The sequence below is a fragment of the Epinephelus moara genome, chromosome 17 (assembly GCF_006386435.1).
Source record: "Epinephelus moara isolate mb chromosome 17, YSFRI_EMoa_1.0, whole genome shotgun sequence".
Lineage (NCBI taxonomy): Eukaryota > Metazoa > Chordata > Actinopteri > Perciformes > Serranidae > Epinephelus > Epinephelus moara.
In genome coordinates this window covers 26,865,433-26,882,888 of record NC_065522.1, presented here as the reverse complement: position 1 = coordinate 26,882,888, position 17,456 = coordinate 26,865,433, and the positions used below count along the sequence as shown (strand labels likewise).

Here is a 17,456-nt window from a genome sequence, read left to right as displayed (position 1 = left end):
TCCATCCATCCATCCCTATCAGTCCATCCATCCATCCATCCATCCCTATCAGTCCATCCATCCCTCCATCCATCCATATCCATCCCTCCATCCTCATCCATCCCTCCATCCTCCCATCCATCCATCCATCCATCTCAGTCCATCCATCCATCCATCCTAATCCATCCATTCATCCTAATCCATCCATCCTAATCCATCCATCCATCCATCCATCCATCCATCCATCCATCCCTATCAGTCCATCCATCCATCCATCCATCCCTATCAGTCCATCCATCCATCCATCCATCCATCTATCCTAATGCATCCATTCATCCTAATCCATCCTAATCCATCCAGTCCATCCATCCATCCATCCATCCATCCATCCCTATCAGTCCATCCATCCATCCATCCATCTATCCTAATGCATCCATTCATCCTAATCCATCCTAATCCATCCATCCTAATCCATCCATCCATCCTAATCCATTCATCCATCCAGACTCTCATCCCGGCCGCTTCACTCTCGGCTGCACACCGCCCCAGTGCATGCTGGAGGTCACAGTGTGATGAAGCCAACAGAACCACATCACATGAGAATGTTTCTCATCATAATTACCTACAGGATCTTTTTTTCCCATGACACTGGTGGAAACGGGCTGCCAAACAAACATACCATTTGTTGCCGTAGAAGGTGCATCTTGGTTCTTATGGTGTGTAAACGATGGTGTGCGTCTGGTGAACGTGCCTGGTCTGCAACCCAGCGAAGTTTGAGACCAGCGAGGGGCAGATACCAGCAGAACCTGTACTGGTCCTGCTTCCTGGAAGAATACATGCAGCGTTTTAAACTAATGGTCTCTGAAAAAATGAGGACCACATTTCCCTCAAGCCCCTTTGCATTCTCTTGCTGCTCTCACCCTCTGGTTGCATGTTTGAATCTGGTGCACAACAGGAGGTCGGTGTAAAGGAAGAGGTGACGCAGGCTGCGGTCCCCCTCGCTCGCATCCACCACAAAGCCGTCACGCATCAGCTGACGCCTCTAGAAGTGACGCACAAACACATACATGGTCACAAGTGCAGGTGTCAAAGAGGACAGGTGCACATCTTGGCCAGATTTTGTACAGTGTTAAGCCTCACCAGGCCGTGACTGAGTGTGACCTCTCGTTTGCACTGTGAACTCTCGTTGACACCAGACAGGAAGCTGCGAGACAATCTCAGGGCTTCCTGTAAGGGCGTGTAATCTCCGTGCTCCACTGGTGTCGTCTTCAGGAGGTCCTACAAGATCACAGAGAGGTTGCCAAGTCAGGAAATGACACGTGGGGGAAAAGTAGGTGATGGTGGATTTTAATTATCCAGGGTTTTCTCACACGCAGCACAAGTGTGGTCTTGGTTACTCGGTCCAAAGGCTTGTATAGTAGAGCTGTAGAAACAAAGACAGCAATCAGACACTGTCAGCCTACTAGTTTTTTAAAAAACAACAAATTTAGGAGTATGTACCTTCAAATGTGTACTTGGTTTTGTCGGAGCCGTTATGAGACATCATGCTCTGCAGAGATAAAGTGAGACTGGTGAGGATAACTTTGTACACAGCTTGTTACCGAAGGTGCTCCTCTGGTGGGGCAGAGTGTGTGGTACCTGGGCCAGAGTTCGAAAGCGAGGGTCTGAGTGTGTGCACTTGCGAACAACTTCCACAGCTTCCTCATAGTTTCCGATGAAACCGCCGTACACACCGATCTGGTTCACCTACAAAGGCAGGATAACGGATGGATGAATGGGTGGAGGAAGGGTGAATCACTGCACCATACAAGTTTGGTGATTACCAATGTGACCTTTTCGATTCCTTTCCAAAATGTGTGCCATGCTTTAATGTTCAAAAACACACATTTATCTGTGCCTGTCTCTTTGAGCTTGTCCCAAAACACCCTGGTCTGCTCCGACCAAGCCCCCAGGAAGAGCACCAGGCTTTGAAGCCAAATCTACATAGTGGTCAAAAGTGGAACTACACCATCTGGGTCCGTCACGTGATGCCATGGGGGCAAAAAGACTCTCCCGTAGACTTAGATTGTGAGAGATGTCTAATCAGTGGATACATTTTTTGTGTCACAACCAACATATTCTTTCTCCAGCCTCGTCACATAAATGTTTGGTCATGTCCAGATATGACGTGCAAGGTGCCCTGGGTGTGTTGGTTGTCAACTTCAGTCTGTAACATGCATTGTCTTCTTTCAAAATACACAGGAAATTTTATGTTTGCATGCAGTCTCTTTCAAAATAAACACACTACATCCGTACAGCACAAATGCACATGGTTAATTTTAGCCAACACATGCACGTAGTAGGGTTTCGGAAAAAACAGGGTTAGGCATTACAATCAATGACAGACAGTGGCTGTGACATTTGGTTTGATAACATTGGGTAAGTCTAGAAGCACGCTAAAATTATTTTATCTCCATTCAAGTTAGCGGAGCGCTAAACCAGAGGTTAGCTATTTGGTCAGTGGAAGCTGGCTAACAACAAGCCAAGTGCACGGTTCCCTTACGTTAGCATGTAGCTACATGTAGCAGTGTACTTGCAGCAAGGGAATGACGGTAACAGAGTCAGACCAATCAGACCAGGCGTCAAATTAGGACAGGCCTTTGTCGAAATGTGTAGCCACACCGGGCTAGTAAAGGGGCCTGGGGGTTTAATTGACCTATGGCTAAGTCCCGCCCTCAAACGCGATGAGCCAATCACAAGCTATGTTTCCATCCAAAAGTGATTCGAATCGGGAACTGCCCATTGGTTCGACAGCCCATTGGTTCGACATCCCATTGTTCCGACCATATTAAACTCATTGTTCCAAAGTCCGTTCCGAAATCATCATGATGCCCTGTGGTTAAGGTCTGGTTAGGTTTAGGCACAAAAACCACTTGGTTAGGGTCAGGAAAAGATCATGGTGTGGGTTAAAATGAAAAAGAAAGAGACAAACTCATAAGCCGTGAGCCTGCTCCGCCTCAAGCCGGTCGCGGCGCACCATACGCCCGCCGCAAGCCATTCAGCACCGCGGACAGTCGGACTAATGGGATGTCGAACCAATGGGCTGTCGAACCAATGACATGGACCCATTCGAATCATTGGGAAATGCGCATTAAAACAAATACGAATCCTGTATGTTTCCATTAAATGTACGGACTTTGGTGAAAACTACGAACTCGCACGAGTTTTCCGCAGAACCGGAAACAAAACAAGTCTCGCATTCTTCTTCTTCGACGTTTTCTGCCGGTTGGCAATCAGCTTGTAAATGCATTACCGCCTTCCCGACCCGGAGTGTGGATATCACTATGGAGAGAGGTGTGCTACATCAGACTTAATTCGAACATAACTGTTTCCGTCCCCCGTTTGGCGAATCAACATTTTTTTCGAATCAAGCAAAACGCGGCTAAAGCGAGCGTATTTTAGTTTGTGCAAATCAGGGGATTCTAATTTGAATTTTGGTGTTTCCATCATAATTTTCTGATGCGATTCTTCTAGATGCGCATCTAAACAGGCTGATGGAAACATGGCTACAGTGCGTATAGCCATTCCCATACACTCGGACATTCTCTGCCTGGACGTCCATTGAGTTTAAAAATGGTCAAACTGTGTGCATGGGGTACATGCAACTCCGACACAAGGTATCCTGAGAGGCTGGGCGACGAGGTGTATTTTTTACACTTTAAACCACATCTCAACCGAGAAAAGTGTCTCCTTTGGATAAAGTTGTGTGGTAACGTTAGACCACAACATCAACTCAACGTGAATTAACTATGATTAACAATGATGTCTACATCTGTTCTAAGGTAAGACAACATTGTGTTTGAGATAACATATTGTCACTTTGCTGGAAAGAAAGTTATCTTTAACATCTCTAGCTAAAGTTAGCCTAACGTTAGCTCCTAGCTGCATTGTTCATCATGTCACCTTGTTTGCTGGGAGGTCATTAGCCTATTTTGTTCTAGTTTTGTACTTTGGTGATCGTACATCATTGTTAGCTGTTGTTAGCTGTTGTCCAAAGGGCTCTAGTTAAGCTAACGTTAACTTCTGGAGCTTAGCTTCATTAACTTATCTGTAATGGCAGAGATAACAAAGGTTGGCAAACGTTATGCTGAATGATTCAGTGTAAATACTGTAGCACCAAACTAACGGAGAGACACTCTTGGTAAAGATGGTAAAAAGGCCGTTATCCTTTTCTCATATTCTGAGCCAAAAACCTTAACTTCAGTGGCACTTTAACTTGTTGTCTTTGATGGTGACGGCAACCAGATGCGGTTCACAAGCGTACACTGTGACCTGTAAATTTAGGCTTGTAATTTAAGCTTTTCATCGACCTTCTCAACAATAAAATGATGAATATATCCCTCCAATGTGTAGTTTAGGCCCTTTTGGTTACTTCTCAATGACATCTGATCATTATGTCCCCAAAAATCATCAATTGCCTCCGGCAAAATGTGAAATTTTAGGGCATATCATAAAATAGAGAATAGCATAACATGTCCCCTTTAATATTAGGAAATCTGGGTTTGGGTTTGGGTTTGCAGATCTCCACCATAAGGGTCTACAATTTGCATTTTGTTGTGCAGCCCTGTGTTGTAGAATGACAATAAATAAACCCTGAACCTGTTTATTTAAGTCTCAAAACTTTACATAGGCACTTGTGACCAGTGAGGAGAAAGTGTGAAATTAAACTAAAAGCAGTTTGTCTTGCAGTTTTTTTTATTTCATGTTCTAGATAAAGTGGTTTTAGTAAAGCTCTACCTGGCTCCCCAGTATTTTAATTGAGAAATGACAAATGTTTTCTGGCTTCCAAAGGGCAGCGCAATAGAAAAACTCACAGGTGTTTTCACTCACGCTTCCTGATTGAACCTCATCTCAGGGCTCTGTGGAACAAACTGTGCTTGACTGACATCTCCTTTATTCTCCTGGAAGTTTTGTTGCAGCTTTACAGGCAGGAAAACTTTCTCCTTTGTCATTCTTATTAGTGCGTGTCACTTGGTGAGCTTACTTAATCAAAGTCCACCCAGCTTTGACCTGAGTTTCAATCAGCAAAAAGTGGAAACACCTGTGCAGGTGTGTGGGGCCGTGACAAATTACATTGAGAAACAAATTACAAAGAATCCCATGGTGAAAACACGTGTGTATTGTGGGGGAAGACGTGGGGGGTGGCTTCTGGGCGCTCCAGCTCTAAATGTTTTCCCTAAATCCCTGAAACTATGAGGTTTTTAAAATGCCTTAAATTTTGTGTCACTTGACTGGATCGGCATATCAATGGAGCAAAATATCTATACACCAAATTCCTACGCTATGTTTAAAATTAGTCAGATCTTTTTATGTGGTAGGAGTGAAATTAGTCATCCTCGACATCTGTTATATTGTGGTTTCAGAATGATGAAGACAGCTGGAGAAAAATTAGACACAATATAAGATGAAGGCTGCACAGAAGCTGGGCAACCATCTTTTATTCTCCCAGATCATGTACAGATTTTTAGGCATTTTATTATCTCACATGGCTGGAAAATAAAATTGCGTATAGCTGCCGTGAATGGGGAAAAGTCTCCTTGGAGAGCCCCCACCTCCCCAATAAAGGTTTGTTCATTCATTCCTTGTCTGTGCGTCCTGTATCATCTGCCCGAGGGTTAAATCTTGTACTAATGCTGTAGGCCTACATGTTTGTGTATTGGCACCATTTTTCTCGCAAAACAACTTCAGATTATAAAAACGTGATTAAATTTCATGAGCCTGTAAACAAGTGCGTATAAATACATCTGTAGTTTTCACTCGGGACCAGTGTAATTCAGGTTTGCTATCATTGCAGACACCTGAGATCATGTCCTATTTTTTCTGGGAATGTGGGGGATTTTAATTTTCTGAGGAGGCTGCACGCTCCGTCATTATTAGCTTAATGAAATCCCTCAGCCAGTTATTTCCGTATTTTCTCATTCATAAGAATGATTCTTGGTACAGAAAGGAATGCCAGTGTTAACAGACGTTGTATTCCTCTGGATTTTCCCGATTTCAGGGGTTTAATAGAGATGGTTTAGATGGACCATGGAAACTCAAAGAACATATAAACGAGAAGCATATAAATGTAGTTTAAGAACTGTTATGAGTGCTAAAGATAAGCCAGTACAAGGAACAGGATCCTGAACCCTTTTACTGTATGTTCACACCAACAGTAGCTATGTTTCCATCCAAAAGTGATTTGAATCACTGGGAAATGCTCATTAAAAGAAATATGAATCCTCTGTGTTTCCATTAAATGTACGGACTTTGGTGAAAACTACAAACTCGCGCGAGTTTTCTGCAGAACCGGAAACAAAACAAGTCTCGCCTTCTTCTTCTACGTTTTCTGGCGGTTGGCAACCAGCTTGTAAATGCATTACCGCCTTCCCAACCCGGAGTGTGGATATCACCATGGAGAGAGGTGGGCTACGTCAGACTTAATTCGAACATACTGTTTCCATCCCCCGTTTTGCGAATCAACATTTTTTCGAATCATCCAAAACCCGGCTAAAGCGAGCGTATTTCAGTTTGTGCGAATTAGAGGATTTTAATGATTTTAGTGACCAGAGCTTCCAAAACGGCGGAAGTCATTCATTTTCAATGAGAGCCCGGTGACTTGGGCGACTTGGTCGTCAGCCGTGCGTCTTGGGCGATCAAAGTGACCGGAGCGGCTCCGAAGGGGAGTTAAAACAAGTTTAACTTTATGGTAATGAGCTCTGATGCGTTGCGGTGGCAACCAATAGGAATGCTGACGTGCTCCGATGAAGCAGGTCCCAGAAAACAAGCCATGTAACTTTGGTTCCTACAGCACACTTGCTCCGACAGTGGATATCGAGAAGTTGATTACTTGCGTTCACGCCCACTCAGTCCTTTATAATGTGTCGCTGTTCGGTTACAGAGACCAAAATAAAAAGGATGAGGCTTGGGACGGCGTCACGGAGGTAGTTGGTTGGTCTGGTGAGTTTTAAAGTGTGTAATGTTCGTAACAGAGGAGAGAATTGCAGGCTAATGTTGTGACGTAGCATGCAAGTCTTCCTTGCTTGGTTTGAATGGGATGACATACGTTTCCTGTTTTCATTGACCAAACATAACTTTCTGTTGGCCAACTATGAGCTTTCTGACTGGACAACAGCAAGCAGCAACTACGCTGCTTTCAAGTCAGTAGTCCGCTTTGAGGCTCCTTTAAATTGACAAGCACGATCGAACGTTCAATGATTCACGTGATGAGCGACTAGAGCGACCAAAGCTGCCACAAATATTTTTGACAGTTGTGCTTCTTGGGCGTCCTCGAGAGACTCTGCCTCTTTGGAAGCTTCTGATTTGAATGTTGGTCAAATGCAGAAACCTTCTCAAGACGGAGTGGTGAGTGGTTTTCTAGCCTGTAATCTCCGGCACACTGTCTTTGTGTTGTGTTTGTACTTGGTCTTTGTAGTGTCATTAAAATGTAAATTCAAAAATGTACCGAGGAGTTTCCACATGCTACTTTTACAGGCAAGTGGTGGGTTTTTGTTTTAGGTTGATGCTGATTTTTCAGAGTAAATAACCTCAAATGTGACAGTTTGTAGGCAAAGCAATGACATCCCTCACATGAGAATTATTCGAGAGATTTTTATATTGATAAGGCAGTTGATAAATGCAACTTAATGCAGAGATGTGAATGGTTAAATGAATATTATGTGAACTATAAATCAGAGTTTCGGTGCCAAGATCTTAGTGGGGAGTTTGATAGAGCTGTGGGACTTGTTAGGACTTTTGTATTGTTTTCTTTTTAATCCTGGCAAAGACAGTGTTCAGACTATAAACTGAAGATTCAGATTGGAAAGACTGGGTGCTTCTGTGTCCACAATGTGGTTTCTCTTTATTTGTATTTATTCATCCCCTTCATGTGGGCTGGCGTGCAGCTACAGCCACTTGGGTGTTCAGCAACATGAACATGGCAGCCCTGTGACCCAAATTTCACTGTCTGCCTGAACGTCATCTCCTCATACCCACAACACACGCAAGTTTAGCACAGCTGCATGACTGACGCATTATTGTCTGTTTTAACCCTCTTCTCACACACACATTGTTACACACACTCCCTCACACAACCATCAAGAGTCCTCTGCATGCACAGGTGTTTTATAGGCTCTCATCAGGGCGGGGCCAAGCAAGCAGGCAGGTGTGTCCATTTCCCCGAGCATGGAGGAAACCCACAGGTGGAGTTAATAACATTAACGATGGCTGCACATTCACCAGCACAGCTTCACTGTGGAGCCGTCGTCAGTGTCATTAATTACACCTGTTGCTTTGCCAGCTGTGAAGAGCCAAAATGTAGAGTTTGAAATTTTGGTTTGGTTTTATTCATATAAAAATATTATACTAAACATATTGTGCATGCAGACATATAAAAACAATTAAGTAGAGTATGAGGTATGGATGTGTGAGGACTAAAAACTGAATAAAAATAAGATTAAATGATAAAACAAAGTATAAATAACCTAAAAAACACGTTATGCATTAAAATTCAGAGCAAAGACAAAATGAGGGGAGCTGTGTAAGGTGTAAGGCACAGAAAGCAAGAAATTGTTATTAATTTGTGCACAAAAGTAGACATTTAAACCACACTGACCTGCCTGTGGGTCAAACTAAACTTTTTTTAAATAATATAATATAATAACATGACTGTGTGAAGATGCTCTGGTGAATGTGAATGTTAATTTGAGTTGTGTTTTTGGGAATTGTCGACTAAAATGTGCAATATTCAGTCTCCATTTTACTCTGTTTTGGTCCCAATTCCTGAGAAATAAATATCTGGATCTTCAGTTGCTAAATGCTCGACATATTTCACAGACAAGTCGCTAACTGTGTCTGCCTGCTGAGCATCTAGTGTAAAATGAGTTTCATCAGACACTTTTTGCTTAAAAACAGTGATAATTAGGTTGATGCGAGCCCTGTGAATGAAACAAAACCAACCAAATCACCAGAATAAATGTTGACATTGATTCTGCAAATCCCAGATATGTTATATTTGTATGTTTCATATGTTAAATTTGAATGTGTCATATGTAGCAGATATGCTGAAATGTAATGTTTCTGTACCTTTAAATTTTCAATTTTCAATTTTATGTTGTGACAACACTGTGGTTACTGTGTGGTTAGGCACTGAAACCACTCGATTAGGGGAAGGAAAAGATCATGTTTTGGCTTACAATACCTGGATTGGTCACCATAACCATGACTGCAAATATATTAATGTGTCATTTAAAAATACCTGGTTTTGTTGCCATAAACACGACTGGAAATGTCCCAACGTGCCGTTAAAAAAATACCCTATTTTGTCCCAACTAACACTGCTGGAAATGTCGAGATGTGTTGTTAAAAAATTAGCAATTTTGTTGCTGCAAACACAGCCAGAAATGTCCCAACGTGTTGTTGAAAATACATGCTGTTGTTTGTTGGTAAGCTTGGCAGCCATCTTGCCAAGGTGTCACACCATGTGCTATCCCCTCCTCCTCCTAATGGAAAACTGAGCTCATGTATGTAATCTGAGCTATGCCGCTTTAGAGATGGTGATAAGACACATATGAGACATAAAAATCTAACATATGCATGGTTTGCAGGAATGTACAAGGCAAACATTTTATTTTGACATCTTGGCTGACCAAAACAGTGAAGCTGCAGACCATAAAACCAAAACAACAGGCTGAAAGATGCTAAAACGCTCTGTAGAACACATGGTCATGATCATTTGATCCACTGTTTCAGAGCTACTTTACAAAAAGGGAAATTAGATTTTTCTTTCTTTGTGTCACTGACCCGTGTGGGACCCCTTCTTTTCCACTGTTTCTTTGTGGATTCCTAATCAAAGTGTGACGCAGGACACGAGCACTAATAGTTAAGAGAACGTACCATTTTCAGAAACAGGTCTCCCACCATCAGCTCAAAGCCTGTGTAGCTCATCTTTGCTTCTTCACCAGTGCTGGGGTCAGTGGGGCAGTGTGAGCTCAGCCGGTCCTTCAGGCCAGAGTAGAAGCTTTGGTGCATGTCTCTGAGCTCAGGCACCTGGTAGAAAACAGTCTGGACCTGTTGACTGGACAGGACGGGCTGAGAGGTCCCGGCCGAGGCACGCAGAGCCTTCATGGGCTACAGGAAGGAAAAGATTATATTTAACTGAGCTGTATAAGCAGAGAGGCTAAAGGCCAGCTAACGTAGGCGATGAGAACAAGCTGGTGTGTAGAGGATAAAATAAAAAAGAGAAATGGGCAGTGGTGCGGCAAGAAAAGGAAGAATGTTTTAACACACTGAGTCGAGTGCACAGTTCACATTTCCTACAAAACCTCAAAGCTTCACTCACCAGCAGCCTGTCAACTTTGACACATACACTCAAACCACTGCTGACAAACGGCAAGCAAATACACACACACACACGCACACACTCTGCTGAGCAGCAACAGCGCAGACAAAACATCAACTTTCTGAGTCATTTCACACATTCACACTTTATTTCTTGTTGGGGTTAAATGAGTCACATCTTGTAAGAATGAGGAAACACCGGGTGTGCTGTTGCTGTTAATAGCAGACAGAAAAAAAAGAAGAAATTGACAAAGAAAGCGTTCAGTCACACGTTATTGCACCAACTTCCTGCTTTGAATCTAATTCTGCTCTTATCAGGAGCAGGCACGTGCACAGATAGCCCCCAGGTTATCAATATTTAAAGCTTCTTTAGAAGATAATTATGATAAGAGGAGAGGAGAGGAGAGTAACATGTAACAAGCGTAAACTGTATGTTTACAGTGGACATGGAAGTTTATTAATGAGGGGAAACAGTACGAAAATTATTCTGAAAAGACGCTGTATGCATATAACAAGCGTAAACTGTATGTTTACAGTGGACATGGGAGTTTATTTTGAAAAGACGCAGAATGCCCGTAACAAGCAGAAACTGATGTATCGAGTGAAAACGGTAGTTTATTCTGAAAAGACATTGCATGTAGTACCGAGCAGAAATGGAACGCTTCCTGTAAACACTCAAGTTTATTTTGAAAGACACTGTATGTATATAGCAGGTGAAAACTGCATGTTTACTGTGAACTTGAAGTTTATTTTGAAAAAACACTGCATATAGTAACAAGCAGAAACTTTGTGTTTCCTGTGAACACGTGAGTTTGTTGTGAAAAGACACCGAATGCCTGCAACCGATGTTTCAAGGGAACATGGAAGTTTATTTTGAAACATTATATGCATTAATTTTTGAAAAAATACTGAATGCATGTAACAAGGAGAGGATAGGAGAGGAGAGGAGAGGAGAGGAGAGGAGAGGAGAGGAGAGGAGAATGCACTTAGCCTGATTGCTGCAACTGAACACAGGCCGACTCCACTTTTCTAGATACCAGTATCATGATTAGCCGCTGTTTTGTTAGCATTCAGTTAGCATGACATTAGCTAGCTTATCCTTGTCCGGATAACAGAGTGCCCCGGCTAACTGGCTGCTAGCTTTAGCTTCATATTAACTGTACAGACGTGAGTGGCATCAAACTTTTGATTAAAAAAAAGGGGAACCTCGTCTGATGGAGAACAATCCATTTGTGGTTTAGCATGGAAGCTGATTAATGAAGACAAAATCTTGTATGACACAATCTCCCATGCATGTGACTGCTGCTCACATACAGTTAACACATACAAAACAAAGGAAAGACCTCTTCTGTGTGTTCATGCAAAGTTAATTTAAACACTTCCTGATTCTCCTTCAGGCCACACGATAAAGAAACTTCATATTTTTATATGGTGGCAGCAGAAAAGCAAAGAGGAAGTTTAACGGTAATAATTATGTCAACAGTGTTTTTCCCCTTTTTGCATTGTGGAATAGCCCGGAGAGTAACACGAGTTTCGATGCTAAAATAAGAGAACTTGTTTCCATGTATATGTGTGTGTGTGTTACCATCAGCAGGGCCTCCAGCTCCCTCAGATAAACCTCCTCACTCTCCAGGATGCCTTTCAGGACCACAAGCCTCCTCTCCAGCATCTCCTCCGGGCTGCATAACGTCTGAAATCACACAGACATTCAACACATACGCCACAGGCAGTCTCAAAATCATGACAATACATTCAGTCAGAGACACTGCAAATGGAGCAACTTATAGCTGACCTTTGACATGGCTACAGTTATCATCACAACAACGGAAGTAAACCTAAGTGAAGTCATCATTTTCAAGGGAGTGAATTGAATTGAATTTGTTTTTGTGACTTCTTAGCAAACAAAGTAAATTTGCTCACGCCATGAAGCTCATAAAACGTTATATATTTCCCTATTTGACATAATAAAACTCACTTCTGTATTTTACCACCTACTTTAAATGAGGTCCTTCAATACCTTTCTAATTATTAGTCAGAAGACAGCGAGGAAGTGAAGCCACTGTCAACAAAACAGTGAAATATACTGATTTTTGTTCTTCATTTTCATTCCCTGTCCCTTCTGACAAACATTTTCTGACAGACTAAAGGTCTGATGTCGGCTGGACATTGAGGCAGATATGGCTTCGTGTATTGTTTTCTGTATAATGTGGTATTCTTCAAAATTGATAGGTGGATGAATAGCCAACAGACCTTTCCACAAATATAAGGTGTAACCTGAAGACCTGTTAGTAGCTTTTTTTATAGTATTGAAACAATTTGGTTGCATCTCAGTCCCAAGTCGCCAAATACTTTAAACATCATAATATAGCTGCTTTGTCACACCCCTCGGCCATCTGTCTGTGACGCACCAAGCTTTCAACAAACTCCAATGTGAACCCGTCCATGGCAATACTAGACACTCAGAGCAGCTGGTGCAGAATGAAGACGTTTCCTCTGAACACAGCACCTCTACATCTCTACCTCGTAATGTTTCCTGTGTACACGCAAGTTTAGTTTGAAAGACATTGTTTGCATATAACAAACGAAAACTGCATGTTTATGGTGAACTTGGAAGTTTATTTTGAAAAGACACTGTATATAGTAACAGGCAGAAACTCTATGGTTCCTGTGAACACATGAGTTTGTTGTGAAAAGACAGAATGCCTGTAACTGATGCTTCAAGGGAACATGGAAGTTTATTTTGAAACAACATTATATGCATTCATTTTTGAAAAGATACTGAATGCATGTAACAAGCAGAAACTATATGTTTCCTGTGAACATGGAAGTTTATTTTGAAAAGATACTGTATGTAGTAATCAGCAGAAACTGAATGTGTCCTTTGTACGCACAAGTTTATTTTGAAAAGACATTGTCTGCATTTAATGAGCAGAAACTCTATGTTTCCTGTGAACATATGAGTTTATTTTGAAAAGATACTGAATGCATGAAACAAGCGGAAACTGATGTTTCGTGTAAACACAAGTTTATTTTGAAAAGACGCTGTACGCACGTCACATGCGGAAACTCTAATTTTTACTCTGAACAGAGAAGCTTATTTTGAAAGGTGCGGGATGCCTGTAATGAGCAGAAACTGTATGTTTGCTGTGAACACATGAGTTTATTTTGAAAAGATACTGAATGCATGTAACAAGCTGACACTGATGTTTTGAGTGAACATGGAAGTTTATTTTGAAAAGATGCTGTACGTAGTTAAGAGTAGACACTGAATGCTTCCTGTGTACACGCAAGTTTATTCTGAAAAGACACTGTGTATATATATGACAAGTGAAAAATGCATGTTTACGGTTAACATGGAAGTTTATTTTGAAAAGAAGCTGTATGCATATAACAAGCAAAAACTGCATGTTTACAGTGAATGCGGAAGATTATTCTGAAAAGACACTGTATGCATGTCACAGACAGAAAATGTATGTTTCCTGTGACAATGGAAATTTATTTTGAAAAGACACTAAATGCACGTAACAAGTGGAAATTGTGTGTTTCCTGTTTACACGCAAGTTTATTTTGAAAAAACACTGTATGCATCTAACAAGTGAAAACTGATTGCTTCCTCTGAGCACCAAAGCTTATTTTAAAATTTTAAATTTTAAAATGCCTGTAACAAGCAGAAACCGATGTTGTGAGTTAACACTGAACATTTTCTTTATAAGACACTGTTTGCATGTAAGGTGTGGAAACGGACACGTCCAAAACAGACACCACGGGGGTACCGAGAGCGCCATAGTTTGAGGTGTGAGGCCACTGTTGAGGCTGCTGTATTTGGGAGTAAGAACGTTTTGTCTGCAAACCACAGGAAACCCTGCCCTTCTCCATTTCACAACTGGTATCCTAAAAATAAAAACTTTTCACATCTGTAAAGTGAAGGATCATAAACTCACTGGTGTGTCGGGGAAGTCTAGGGTCTCAGGGTGGAGAGGAGAGAGCAAACAGGACACTGCCTCCTCCTGGAACACATCCTCCTCCAGGACATCAGCCTCTGCTACGACTAGAACTGACACAGTGCATACAGCAGCATGTAATCACATGTGGTGAGATACTAAACGAAAAGACTGGGACAGCTTTTACACTTCAAGATGAGCACATGACAGTTCACCTTCAGTTTTTTAGGATCATCTAATGCTGGATTCCAGAGAAGAGAATATAACTTATTCTTTACACACCAAAACACAAAGTCCCCTTCCCTCACCTGGAACATGCTGCGACTCCAGATAACTCACAGCCTCCTGGTAGACGTCCATCGGGGCTCGGAGGTCCTCTCCTCACGTTGCAGGCTGAGCTCTGCAGACGCAGCATGTGAACGCACTGAGTGAAAGCTTCCTCTTTCTGTTAAGGATGCACAAAAAGGGGAAAATGCGGCTTCCTGTCTGTCCGGTAAACGCTAATGAGAACTGGCACCTAACGTTTAATCCATTCCCACAGTTACACTTCACTTCCTGTAAATGTGGCCATTACAACAGTGGCTGCACGGTTCTACTACTGACATTACTTGTGTTAACTAGCTGCTGTATAGCATATTTTAATTTTGGCCTCAGCCTACATTATGTCCAGGATGTCAATGTCAAGTTTACAGCTTTTTAAAATGTACATGTATATATATATATCTAATAATAATGTAAAACATACAACATTATTATAGTTAATTTATAACCAATGGCAGTGTGGAATACTCAATCAGTCTCAGTTAATAACATTAACAAGGAGCTACTGCATATTAACACATTAACAGTAAGCAAATATAAGTTGTATTAAAGCCAGTATATGATATTAACCTGTGGCAGCAATAAAATGACAGTTGTTAGAAGTCAATAACAGCCCTATAATCATAATAATTATGTGATTTATGACTGAAACAGGATGGTTAACTTATTAAAGAAAAATAATGTTCTCTACATTAAATGTGGATGTTTATCACTGTTTAAATGGAGCTAAGAGCTTCTATCATGGTCCAACGCTGCCCCCTACAGTGATAGAGATGTTAACACAGCTTCATTCACTCTAGTGTTTGAGTCTAATCTGTACTTCACCTTCTCTCTGAGCTCTTTCTTCTGACTGACTGGACTGACGTGACAAATGCAGCATGGCCACACCACTGAGGCGATATTTCCTGTTGGGGCGCTGAAACAGAAGCGTTAGGGCTGGCTGTGGTTTGAGGTGTCACTGAGACAGTGTGTGCTCACAGTCTGCTCCAAGAGCAGTGAGAAATGTTTGCATTGTGTCACAGTTTAACTGCCCAATACTTTAATGTGTGACCACAGAAATCTGAGATCTTCAAACATTAGTTGGTTATCGAGAGTAGGTTTTTAAAAAATATGTTTGTAAATGCACCTGTACAGCACCTCTCTAGTCATCTGAACATTACACTATGAGTCACACACACACATTCACACACACAGACACACACATCCACTTGCTGGTGGCCGAGGCTACCACACATGGTGCCACCTGCTACTCAGGTTTTTTTAACACTCTCACTCACGGATACGGATACTTCGACATGCAGACTGATGGAGCCAGGGATGAACCCGCTGATCTTCTGATTGGTGGGTGACCCAGCTGCAGCCGCCCCTGCATCAGAATGCATAAGAAGAAAGAAAGAAAGAAAGAAAGAAAGAAAGAAAGAAAGAAAGAAAACTGAATAAAACACACCAACAAACAAAATAAATCAATAAATAAAAAATATACAATACAAAAAAGAGCACAAAAATAAACAAAAAATAAATAAGAACGCAAACAATACAAAAAAGACCACAAAAAAATAAACAAAATAACAAAAAATACATTAAAAAAANAACACAAAACAAATAAAAACAAAAAAATAGAAAAAGAAGAAAAAAATACAAAAAATAAATAAATAAAAGCAAACAATACAAAAAACACAAAAACAAACAAAATAACAAAAAATAAACAAAATAACAAAAATAAACAAAAAGTAAATGATACAAAACAAAAAATAAACAAATAGAAAACAAAGAAAACAAACACAAAAGAAAAAAGTAACAAACAAATAATTAAAAAAGGAAATGTTTCAAAAAAGAATACAGAACAAACCAAAGAGATAAAACAATAAAAGGAAATCTTAAAGAAAATAAATGAATGTGATTTTATTTATTTATTTTTTCTTTTTGGTACTGTGAATACGTTCATTCTTATTTAAATCTGTCCCCAACATCCCCTTAACTAATTAAATTTGAGATTTATTTACATACTTGATGCTGAGTTTAAGATTTGGTCCACATTTGGACGATGGACGATGCTTTAAACCTTCAGTAAGTAATTTTGTGGGCAGTAGATACAAACACAACATTGACATATGGTTACCTTTTAAGTTGATATGAGCTCACAGACGTGTGGTTGAGCTTTTTAGCCAACACTTGCTTCACTCATAAAGCAATTACAGTATGGAGCAAAACTAGCATTTGTGTCGGGCAAGCATTTGCTCAAAATTTACTCACAGAGGAACCCCAAATCTCCCATTTCATGTGCTTCCCCCTTACGCCCTGGATTTGGAGTCATGTTTGTGTCCAAGTGATGAATATAAGTTTGTCAAAAAACACACTAAGAACCACCAAACATGAACACAATCACAAAAAAACAAACAATATTTACACACATAAAAATAAAAGAATAAATTAAGCATTAGCAGTTGTCTCAACCCGGTCAGTTTGTGACAAAATATATATACTTATGTTATATTTGTTGCCCCCATATTTATTCGTCTTGACCATTCCTCTCTTCAAGAGTGCCTCGTAGCACATGTGACAATCTCTCCAATGGTAATATACATACAGTAAGACGTTTCCATGCCATGCTGGAATATCAGGTGGTAGTTCGTCCAGGCATTTTTGTAATATTGTGAGACGTGCAGCATACATACCTGTACCTATGATCAAAAGTAGAATCTAATCCCAGCACAAAATTCTACAGATTTAGAGATATATCTATCCCAAATAATGCTTGCAAAAATTAAAACATAACTAGTCCATACCCATTGGTAGCTTTGTCACCTTCTACCTATGCTAGTCCTCAATGCCTATGTGCAGTTTCACATAGATTGACCA

The 17,456-nt window shown here is 40.9% G+C and overlaps 1 protein-coding gene across 2 annotated transcripts in view; it reads right to left on the bottom strand.

The window, feature by feature from the left end:
* si:dkey-33c9.6 (active breakpoint cluster region-related protein) overlaps positions 1–15,676 on the bottom strand; it is a 27,149-nt gene extending 11,473 nt beyond the window's left edge. Inside the window, exons 1-11 of one of the 2 annotated variants that reach the window (XM_050067673.1) lie at positions 15,423–15,676; positions 14,585–14,721; positions 14,277–14,389; positions 11,921–12,025; positions 9,892–10,125; positions 1,618–1,725; positions 1,480–1,528; positions 1,350–1,402; positions 1,120–1,257; positions 900–1,021; positions 659–803 (exon numbers count right to left, since the gene is read on the bottom strand). In XM_050067673.1, the coding sequence (XP_049923630.1) occupies positions 659–803; positions 900–1,021; positions 1,120–1,257; positions 1,350–1,402; positions 1,480–1,528; positions 1,618–1,725; positions 9,892–10,125; positions 11,921–12,025; positions 14,277–14,389; positions 14,585–14,636 (1,119 nt within the window). In that variant the 5' untranslated portion in view covers positions 14,637–14,721; positions 15,423–15,676. Of the gene's footprint in view, positions 1–658; positions 804–899; positions 1,022–1,119; positions 1,258–1,349; positions 1,403–1,479; positions 1,529–1,617; positions 1,726–9,891; positions 10,126–11,920; positions 12,026–14,276; positions 14,390–14,584; positions 14,777–15,422 lie in introns of those variants that run through there. The other variant, XM_050067672.1, reaches the window with a different exon arrangement.
* Between the last annotated feature and the right edge of the window lie 1,780 nt (positions 15,677–17,456).